Source organism: Psittacula echo (genome assembly GCF_963264785.1).
Source record: "Psittacula echo genome assembly, chromosome: 2".
In the NCBI taxonomy this organism is placed as follows: domain Eukaryota; kingdom Metazoa; phylum Chordata; class Aves; order Psittaciformes; family Psittacidae; genus Psittacula; species Psittacula echo.
Genome location: NC_137737.1, coordinates 65764859 through 65776146, shown reverse-complemented (window position 1 = coordinate 65776146; position 11288 = coordinate 65764859). Strand labels below are relative to the sequence as shown.

The following is an 11288-nucleotide window of genomic DNA, read 5'->3' as shown; positions in this document are numbered from 1 at the left end:
ACTTTAGAAAATCTTGTTTGTGTATGGAGTTTAAGCAAAGGGAGGCACATCTCAAGACAGTGAAAGCAATTATGTAGGAGAGCTGACTTGATAAGCAAAATGGACAGGCATTTTCCTGTACACTGAAGCCTGCTTTAAGAGTGATCCAAAACATTTCTCATTCTAAAAGGTGAGAGAAAAATAAAAGCAAGATGGGAAGTGAATTATTTTAAGTAATTTTAATCAAGATACAAGCTTCAGTAAATACAGCACCTCCAGAAAATAATCTAGTCCCCATTGCCTGTGTCTCTCTGAGAAGTCATCGACTTTTTCAAGACACTTAATTTCACAGTGGCTGCCTGAAAAGGAGGAAGGAGTAACAAATTACTGAATGATCACTGAAAAATGCAAACTGTCAGGGGAAAAAATAGTCTTATCACAGATTTCCTCATAGTCCATAACGCAGTGGCACATAGGCACTGGGGAACGCTTTCATACAGAGATGCAACTGCCCATACCAATGACTCACACAGACACAGACAGCACAAGGGTCTCAGAAAGCTGTAGGTTTGAAAACAGTGCAATAACAAAGCATATCAGGAACAGCTTTTAAAATTAGATTCTCAACATAATCCTGAATTTCATTATTTTTATGTATTTCAGTTGTACAGTTACCGTTTTCTACACATGGCATGTTATTTTTCTTCTATGGTTACGGAGGTACAGTGAAAACTGTAGAACTCATATGCAAAGGCCTTGCATTAAAATCAGGTAGGTGGTGATGAGGTGCAGAGAAAGACAAAATGGTCAAACGGGGACTAAGACTACAGCTACAAGACCACCAACTGCAGTATGAATCCTGGGAGAATGGAAAGATGCAAGGGGGAAGAAAGAGACAGTATCTGTCTCTTGGGTTTTCCTCCTATCTTTTGAAGAGCTGAGAATTTTCCTTGACAGCAAAATCCCTGTGGGTAAATGGCATTTGTTTTCCTCCTTATTTTTCCATGACTCCACCCTTTAGATAAGAAGTGAATGACTCTCCATTACTTGTCACAGGGCAACATAGAAGCATATAAACATGCTGATATGTTTTGGAAAAAAATCCCAAGGATCAGCTGAAATACTACTTACCAAACAGGCTTTTAATTTCAGATTCAGGAACATAAAATGGAGGGCCTGGAAAAAAATGAGTAAAGCTAATCAGAGAATACACAGAAAAGAGACAGACATTTACACCGCAACAGGAGAGCCACAGCCCCATGACTCACAGCACCTGGCCTGTAATTGGGCCCCAGTGTGTACCACCATCTACAGGAACCAGAAAACAACCATGTTCAAGAACTCGTGGCACCTTGGTGGGCTACCAGACAGCTTTAGGTGCTGCTGCTGCATCCACAGTAGCCACATTGTCAGAAGTCATGAACATGCAGTGGATACAACCACTGTCAATGTGATGTGTGAATCTGGCCTACAATCTCTTTATACTACAATGGCTTAATTAAAGCTAAAAGCTAAATAATGTGAGAGGAGGAGCAATGAAGTAAACTATTGTTTCTTATGATAACAAACCCTATTTTTTTCCAGGGGTAATTATGCTCAAGAGCCCCAAAGCAGCAAGAAATCTCTTTCTTTTGAGCGGTAATAATTAAAAAACAACAAAAATATTTTAAAATACCTCAGACTTTGGTATGTAATAAAAGCTATAAAAATAAAATAAAAAAAGAAAACCAAAATTTTATGATTTTACAGAATTTCACCTCTTCCAAGCATATTCAGACCAGGGCAGTGGCTGGGAGAGAGGCAACATGTCGGGTTGCAATATTGAGTAAACAGAGGGAAGCCATTGAGTAGGAGTGTTTCAAGCTCCCTAGGCCAGACAGGATGTTACTCTAAGCATTCACTCTTCCAGCTTCATTGTCACAGCCACACTTCCAGGTTCCTTTCATTGTTAACATACCTTATCTGTCCTCCACTTACCCTTAGCATGCCTGAAGGCTAGAAAGAAAGCCTTTTAACACACAAATGTATTGGTGTGATCAGCTTACAAAGCTACACTGTCAAAAGACCCAGGGAAGATACTAATGTATCTACCACATCTATATGCAATCTGTATTAAAGCATGCAAAATCAAAACATGAACAGTGCAAAGTTCTCACCTTTGTGTTTGTTTGGATCATATGAAACTGTAACAAGGAGATAAGAAGAATTTTGCTCCATTAGGGTGATCATCAAACTGGCATAGCTAAGGGAGAAAGTTAAACTTTATTATTTTGTAACTGTGCAAACATTCAAGCATAGCAATTAAAATACTCAACAAAGGAGGTAACATGTATTTCTATGCAGACACAACTTGAACTCAGCTGCACAGAAACTAAGCAAAGCTTAGTTTTAATTTCATGAGCATGAAATTCATGCTACACGTGAAGAACCATATAAAGGTTACTGTTTACGTCTCATAAACAAGCATTAATCTTTTTTGCATGTTCATCTTAAAACTAACAGACAAAACATAGTATTCATCTGCCACAGTCTAGAATACAGCACACAATGCAGTAGTGATCTTTTAAAATTATTGTGAATTCAAGACTATGTATCTAACTAAAAAACCCTTGGGACAGGGTCAAACTACATTTGGGTTGGCTATAGGCAAGAATGGAAAATTGGAATAAAGGGAAGTGAAGGCAGAAAGAACAAAGGGAGGAGAAGCAGATGGGGTGAAAAGGAAATAATAAAAGTCAGATGAGACTTGCAGCTCTGCTTCTGCTGGGTTGGAACAAACCACATATTTTACCACCAAGAGGCAGGGCCGCTTCCTGCAGGAACCTCACAAATCTAGAGTACAGCACTGTGTGACTGCAGCTGATGTGTGCAGCAGAGAACTCATTTAGGTTAGTCCTTTGAATGAAAGAGGACTCATCGACAAGTGGCAGGAGGAAAAATGTGTCACTGCATACATTAGAGAAAAGACAATAACAAAGCAAGTTTACTAACCGTTGTCTGTCGCAAGGATTCACAGCTACTAGAGCTCCTCTATCCCAAAACCCGTCAAACTTGCCAACTATTGAGCTATAGGGAGACGAGGAAAAGGCTTAAAAATACTAAAAAGACACATTTATCTTTATTCAGCTACTCTGTGCAGTCGAAGGGTTTCTCCAGCTAGCTGTACTGGAGATTCCCCACTACCTTTTTGTTATGGTCTAGCATTTTCATGATTCAAACCAGTATCATCTGGAACCCAAAAAACCCCACTGGTATATGGCCCAGCTGCGATAGCAGAGGTACTGGAACTGCTCAGCATTGCCTCATCATTAGGGGCTGCTGAGACAAGGCAGGGAGGCAGAAAAGTAGATTAAACACACCTGGGCTACAAGTCTGGGGTTTTGGCAATCATATACTGCACTAACATGCACTCAGCACATCAATAGTTCTTGGCCACCTTCTAAAAGCCATGCATAACTTCAAATGCAGGTTAAGGAAGGTGCCTCTTTGCTTTACCATCGCTCAGCACACCCAGTAATTTTAGACACATCAATCCCCAGCTACATGCCCAGGACAGTCAGCTTCAGCTTGGAATTTGTTTAATGTTATAAAAGCTAAGTTACACTGCTACTTGCTTCAGTCTAACACTGCTGCAGACACTATTTTTGCTCCTCGATACGCTGGCAGATGACTTCAGTGACCACCCCAAACCTCCAAATGGCCAAGACTATTGAGAAGTGTCCTTATAGATGGGTGGCAAAAGCAGTCAGGGTGACACGAGAAATAAGAGTATTTGGGGGTGTGGGGAAGGAAGAGCATTGTTTCTGCTAATTATTGACATACGAGTTTAGAAGGTGAGGTAGTAATAACGTAAGCTGTATGATTTCAAAGAAAGTCTGAAACAAATTTACTTAGTGAGAAAAATATAGCGTGAAATTTTATAATACCTTTCTGTCTCCTGGCAGGGTGTCAGAGTCCAATTGCATCACCTATTTCTTCACTTCTGTACTGGTTTTGGCTGGGGTAGAGTTATATTTCTTAATAGCAGCTTGTATGGGCTACATTTTGGGTTTGTGCTGATGGTAATGTTGATAACACATAGATGTTTTAGTTATTGCTGAGCAGTGCTTACACAGCATCAACGCCTTTTCTGCTCCTCACACCACCCCACCAATGAGCAAGCTGGGGGTGCACAGTGAGAAGCTAAGAGATGACACAGCTGGGACAGCTGAACCCAACTGTATCCCAAGGGATATTCCATATCATATGGCATCATGTTCAGCAATAAAACTGGGTGAGAGGTTGGCAGGGGGACCTCTGCTTAGGGACTGGCTGGGCATCAGTCAGTTGGTGGTGGGCAATTGTTTCATCTGCATCACTTGTCTTTCTTGGGTTTTATTTTCCTCTCTCTTTACTAAGGGTTTTTTTTGGGGGGTTTCCTTTTTTTTTTTTTTTTTTCCCCCCTTATTTTTTTAAAGCTTCTTTTTAGTTATTAAACTGTTTTTAATTTCAATCCACCAGTTTCTTTCTTACTTTTACTCTTCTGATTGTCCTTGTCATCCCACTGAGGGGGAGTGGGTAAGCAGCTCGGTGGTGTTCAGTGGCCAGCTGGGGGTTAAACCACAACTTCTCCCTGCCCCCCGCTCATTTCATTGCTAAGTCTCTGGCATCTAACCTAGAAGCTGATTCTATATTTCCCACTCTACTCTGATGAGAGATGATAACACTTTAAAGTCCTAACTTCTTTTAAAGTTTGCCAAGACTAAGCATCTAATTAAAATTACCAGTCTGTTCAGTGGAAGGAGGTATTTAAAGAGACAGTTAAACATACAATGTGCCCAAGAGGGACAAAGCAAAGTCTAGTGGGGCAGGTGACAAACTTGATCTTCTGAGGCTTGGAGGCTCTTCTCTCTGCATAGCTGAGTCTGCTGCATGACCTTAGGCAAGCCCCTGCAGTTTTTTGCACCCGGTTTTCCTTCTTAACTTTACTCTGGTCTAACTGGAACTCTGAAAGTGCTCCTCTTGAGTGTACCTTTCAGTGTCTCACTGTCCAATCCCTTAGCCCTATGTTAGCTCCTGCTATGTGTTTATACGGTACACAGCATGAGAGATCACAGTCTAGGTACCACTACAACTAATAAAAATTAACATGTAAAGCAGAAATTCACATATATGCTGAAACCCCACTGGATTTAAGCAGTGAAGTTGTGAATTCCTATCCCTGCATACATTTAGTAGTTTCAGTTAATGCAATTTTAATTTTTTTTTAAATTGCAAAGTCTTGCAGCCATAGTAGTATTAGGAAGTACAGTGGTTGTGTAACAAATAGAACTGTTTTACATATGTCCAGAGTTCTCACAAAAAGCAGTAAATCCTGTTACTCTTTAACTAGTAGACTAACAAGAGTCTTTGAAATGTCTCATTCTGACAAAGGTCACAAGCACATCTGAGTTCTCCTCTAATGAATGCTAGGCTAATGGAGATCAAAAGGATTTGTTAGCAGGCCAGCCTCAGCAAGAGAGAAATAAGTTTAATTTCCATAATAACTGGGTAATTAATCAAATTGTCTGTACGTAGAAACTCAAAGAGTGTGTGCATTTTGCTAGTTACAGGTATCTGCTGACTGCTGCAGGGAATGCAGTTCATACTTTCACTATTACTGCAACCAGTACAGAACCATGCATCCAGAACATCTATCTGACAATTTATTTTGAGGATGACAAACTACATACTGGGCCCAGTAATATGCACTGAAAGAGTCATTAACTACCTACTTTTGGTTTATTTCATAGCAGTGTTCCACCACATTATGACGGATGTTACAGGTTTCACAACGCTACTTGCTACAAAACTCAGAACTGAATTTTTCAATACTTGCTGACAAGAAGCGTGAGCAATCCCTGGGCAACTTGTCAGCTCACAGCAAGAGGGATTTATAGGGATCTGCACAGCAAGTAGCTGCACTGCAGGGGCAAGGCGGGGAGGAAACCAGGCGGTATCTACAAAGTCACATTCATATACAGCCCATCTGTTCCAAAGCACTCACTTGCAGGACTAGTTATATATAATACTATTCAAACCAACTGGAGTCAGCTGTACCAGAAGTCTTAGCAATGGTCTATTGTCTAACAGACTCTGGACTCTAGTATTGGGTTTCTTCCAGTTTATGCAGATGAAGGAAAAAAATAAAACCAAACGGAATGTTAGCAAACAGGATGTTCTGGTGTCCTAAACCATTACTATTATGCCTGTATTTGTGCTAGTTTCGAAAAGCCCATCCAGACAAGAATTAAGACTTGACCTCCTTTTCCTACTGAACAGCTAGGGAACAAATCTTTGTTCCTGACAGTTGTTTGTAAGAAAAGCAAACAAACACACAAAACTTCACCAAAACCTTATAATCTACAGAAAATCATGTCTGAGGAACTGCATGAAGAGGGAACTATAATGCAGGACTTCGGGCACCTTCAGCTTCCTACAAGATACATTATGAAAACAGAAACAGCACTGCTTTCCTGCTTGGTCTCCAAGCTACGCCAGCACTCATGTAGGAATTTTAGGACAAATTTAAATGCACTCACTGCCAACATCACTAGGAGACTACTGAGGACAAATAAACATGCCAGATGCGTTACTGTTCGTGGCAGAGTATTCTATGCTAGAGGATAGAGACAGTCTTAAGACCTGCTGTAGTCTCTGAACAAATTGTTGATGTTCAAAATTCCCCCATCAGCTGACATCTGAGCAGAAGAAGGTCAGGTGCAAAGCCACCACAAAATCTGAGAAGCTATGCTCGAGCCCACAGAGCACAATGGGTTGAAACATTTTTCAGGAGTCAGTAGTGCAGACCGTGCTAAAGTATTTTGCACTTTCTGTTGTGTCTTTTCAGTAAGAAATAAGGTCATTTTAGCACTAAAAGTCCTTCAGAAGCCATTACTAAGTCAAGCCATGTTCACCAAGACACTTGCAGAGTTACTGTTTGACAATATATGATGTAGCTACTTACACTGGAGTGATGTAATGTACTTTAGGTCCAACAAGAAAAGTACATTAAGTAGAGCATGGGATGCATATATAACCAACGGGTACAGCTTACCTATGTGTATGTTAATCAACAGTTTTGGGGAAAAAATGCGTTTAGTTAAAGGAAAAACTGACTAAGAAGATACTTCTGCGTATATTCTCTACTTCTACTAAGCTACTCCGAGTAAGGGATCATGCTTGGGTTTTCCTTCATAGAATCCTCCAATAATGTTAAAGATTATTTGTATTTACTGTAAAAGCAAACATGTTTTTCCATAACTTTCACAGGACAGCACAGAACAAGCAGCCCATTTAAAGAGACTTAGTTGGCATCTTTATCTAACGATCAACAACAGTTAGCTTTTATTGCAGACTGGCTATTCATGTTTTTCATACAAGTTAATGAGAGGACCTGTTCCAAATCTTTATGGCTGATTCAAATAAAATAATATGACAGTATTAATACATGTTTGATTACAGAGAATTGTAAATCAAACTCTGTGTTCCTACCTGGACAAATCATAAATACTGCAGCAGTACAGAGAAATGTTCCCAGAGGTACTCTACAATAAAAAGCAAAGGAAACAATACTTATTAGAAAACTGTCTTTAAATATGCACTTGAAAGTGTACGTTTATACCTTAAAATATGCACATATACTATTTTAAACTGTACACTTAGGTGTAATGAGGAAAAACTGTGAGAAACACTTTTAGTTTTAATTTACAGAAGCACCATTCCTGAAGAGTGCCCTCCAGAGAGGTTTTGATCTATGAAGGCATGCAACTGTCCAATATTAAAATACATTTCCTTTACATTCAGGTGCTTCAATGTTATAAGAAAAGAAGGCTGAAGTAATAAACTTAAAAGAAGGACTTCTCAGTCCAAAATTACAACTCAGGGCTTCCTTTCAGACCTCTTCAGGGCAGGTGAATGATTATCAGTGAGACTGAGGCATAAAAGTAGAATGACTTGTTTGCTCAGTTATTGCATTGCATGATTAACCACACCAGATCATTTGACAATGAATGAAACATACCTGCAACAACTTTGCTCCTGGAATCTCTGGGACTGGCTCCTCGCTATAAGGCAGACTGTGTTCTGCAAAAAACTCCTTCAGTGCTTGCTCGCTGACTTCCACACCAACAACGTGGTGTCCCATGTCTGCGAGCCTGCACACAGCAGAGAGAGGTCCTGAGTCTACGTAAGGCCCACATTTTGGACCATCACCAAATGTGTATCTCCCATGCAGCATTTATTTGTTTGAAACATAGACTCACAGAATGGTTTGGGTTGGAAGGGACCTTAAAGATCATCCAGTTCCAACTCTCTGCCATAGACACGACACCTTCCACTAGACCAGGTTGTTCAAAGGCCCATCCAACCTGGCCTTGAACATTTCCGGGGATGGGCAGCCACAGTTTCTCTGGTCAAACTGTGCCAGTGCCTCACCACCCTCACAGTAGAGAACTTCTTCCTAATATCTAATCTCAATCTCCCCTCTTTCAGTTTTAAACCATTCCCCCTTGTCCTATCACTACACACCCTTGTAAAAAGTCCATTTCCAGATTTCTTGTAGAGAAACCCTCGTTTTAGGGAGCACTGGTATGTCTTATCCTGACTTCCCTATTTTTCATATTTTACTGAATAGCTCCCCTCCATGATCTGAGCTTAAATTAGCACCTCTTGGCATACAGTTGACAAGGACTTACAGGCTTTATTTGGATTCAATTAAAAATTCAATTCAATACCGTCCATTTCAGCTCACAGAAACATGTTCTGCTGTGACCTGCAGTGGCTGAGGCACACTGTCCACCCAGCTGCCTCTGCGGCTTGGCAGTAAGAGGCAGCAGGGTGCAGCAACCTCTTTGCTGCTGCAGCTCAGTGTGGCAGCAACATGTGTCAGATCCTGCAGTCAGCCTCATAGGCAGTTACCATGATAAAACCCAATTAGGACTAACTTGATTTGATTCCTTGAGGATGCAGTTCAGTCTCCTGTTTTTGGCTTTGTGTCCCCCCCCTTCCAAAAACCCCACTGACTTATGCAGCTCCTAATTACAAATATAACCCTCCCAAAAAAGTAAAATACAAATGCAAAAAAGAGGAAGTTACACTTAGCCCAAATCATTTTAAGTTCCCAGTGTGGCAGACCACATGGTCCACTGAAAACGTGGTCTAGCACAATCGACCCCATTGTAGGAGGTTTAAGCTGGCACTGTCACCAAAAGCAGTAGTGGCAAGGGCATAGCTGTCTGTCACACATTCAGCGTTCCCCAAGCTGAACTTGGGACAATCAGGAGGACTTTCATGTTAGTCCTTATCAACAGCATTCATGCTACTATACAAAACACTAGCAAATTAATCCAACCTTTCTCCTCCCTTCAGCCTTCAGTGACACTGCTTTCCTACCAGCAGAGATGCAGCACATTTCCACTGGCCAGTATAAGGCTGGGAATTTCCCCTCTCCCTCCATCCCCACACCAAATAAGATTTTTGCTCTTACAATCTATGCTTTACCATTTCATGTCTACTGCTTTACCACAAAGTGGGAAAAATATCCTCAGTCCGCTCCTGCCACTGAAAAGAACATCCAGGTACTTCTGGAGGAGCCTGCAGAAGAACAGACACATTTTACTTAACACTGTATTTGTGCTGGCACATTAAAAGCCAAGGGCTACACACCATGCAATGGAGTACACAAACTCCATGAGGGAATATAGATTCTTCGTTCAATTTGCTTCATACCATTAGAAATAAAAACATAAAATAAAAACATTTAACTTCCATTTACTTAGAAAGTAAATTTGATTTCTGTTAGAAACAAATACATTTCTGTTTGTTCTGTTTTCTGCTGGTCTTCTCAAGTAAACCAACCCACCTACCTCTAAGTGGGCCACAATAGACAGCTTCATTGATTTCATTGGTTTTCATAAGTTTCATTGGTTGAAACTTATATTGAAACTTATTATTGGTTGAAACTTGAGACTATACAATCAGGTTTCCTCTCTTAGGTCCCTGTCTTCCAGTGCACAATAATCCTCCTATGCCCCCTGCATACTGTTTTAGGCCCCAGCATCATGACTTATGAACAGGAGTGCAAAGCTGCTGCATCAGAAAATTGAAGATTTTTAGCCAAGCCTGATCCAAGAGTAAAAATTCTCAATCAATTTCAGTCCTTTCTTTTCTGACAAACGTAGGCAATGAAAATATGTACATTTATTTTAGTTTCAAGCTGTGCCAGTGTAAAATAATTTTCCTTTTGTAAATGCTCCATTTTCTATTACGAGTTTCTTGAATGACTCAAGCCATTCATTCCACAGACTTTCTCTGAACAGTTCAGGGGAGAAAATAAAGTCACGTACGGATGCCCTTGTTCCTTGTGAAACCCAATGTTACGCATTTCCCATTTCTGCAGCCATTCCTCCTCAGTCACCACTCTGTTCTTCTGTGCCCCACTATCAGAATGCTCCAGGACCCCGGCTGCATTTGCTGAACAATCCATGGTCTCCACTGAGTGCTAGGAGCTGTGGAAGAAAAGAGAGAAAAATCACGCCCACCCAATGGATGGTTTGGAACTGGCTCTCACTTCCTTGAATCAAATACAAAATTAGGACAGTTTCAGAGATTATAATTTGGCAACTATTTAAATACAGCTGTACTGAAAGTGATGCCGCGTACTCCTGGAGCCCATGGCTTCAGCACGACTTTTTCCCCGAAGTGAAGCCTGCAGTTAAGCGTTACGGAAGCGCCTGTGACCTCCCGTTCTGCACACATCTGGGGGCCGCCCAGAGGCTGCCGGCCCCCACTGCCCCGGGGGACAGGCTTACCGGGTGAGTGGGTTAAGGTGGGTGCGTGGAACTGGCCCAAGGCCGGGATCCCTAAGTAAGTGCGCAGATACCGACACTCCCCACTCTCCCTCGTGTGAAACCCGCGAGCAGACAGCGGGGCCGAGAACCGCCGCGGGACGCTGGGGCCCTGGAAGGACCCTGTGGGACTCAGCACGCCCCCTTTCACCTCCACCCACCACCCGGGCGGCGGTGGGTACCTGCGCGGCCGCGGGTCCAGGGTCCCGTGGGGGCTGCAGGGCTGGGGCGGTGCTTCCCAGCTCGCCCTCCCCCTCGCTACGTACCGCGGAGAGCGGAAGCGGCGGTAGGAGGAGGCGGGCTGAGGGTGCTCGGCACCGGGAGGAGGAGGAGGATGGCGGCAGGGATGGCAGCGGCGGTGAGTGACTCCCTTTCCTCAGCTGTGGCGCCTGACGGGGGCCCGCCTGCCCCGCTCCTGCTCCTCGGGCGGCGGGGCAGGTGTGA

At 42.2% G+C, this 11288-nt stretch overlaps 1 protein-coding gene across 1 annotated transcript; it reads right to left on the bottom strand.

Moving 5' to 3' along the window:
- Positions 1-222: 222 nt before the first annotated feature.
- TPMT (thiopurine S-methyltransferase) lies at positions 223-10483 on the bottom strand (the record flags this gene model as incomplete). Its single annotated transcript, XM_080609664.1, has 8 exons — positions 223-338; positions 1111-1155; positions 2136-2221; positions 2971-3045; positions 7492-7544; positions 8021-8153; positions 9499-9591; positions 10344-10483. 8 exons carry the CDS (start codon positions 10481-10483, stop codon positions 223-225), a joined length of 741 nt encoding a protein of 246 aa, XP_080465790.1.
- Positions 10484-11288: the final 805 nt, after the last annotated feature.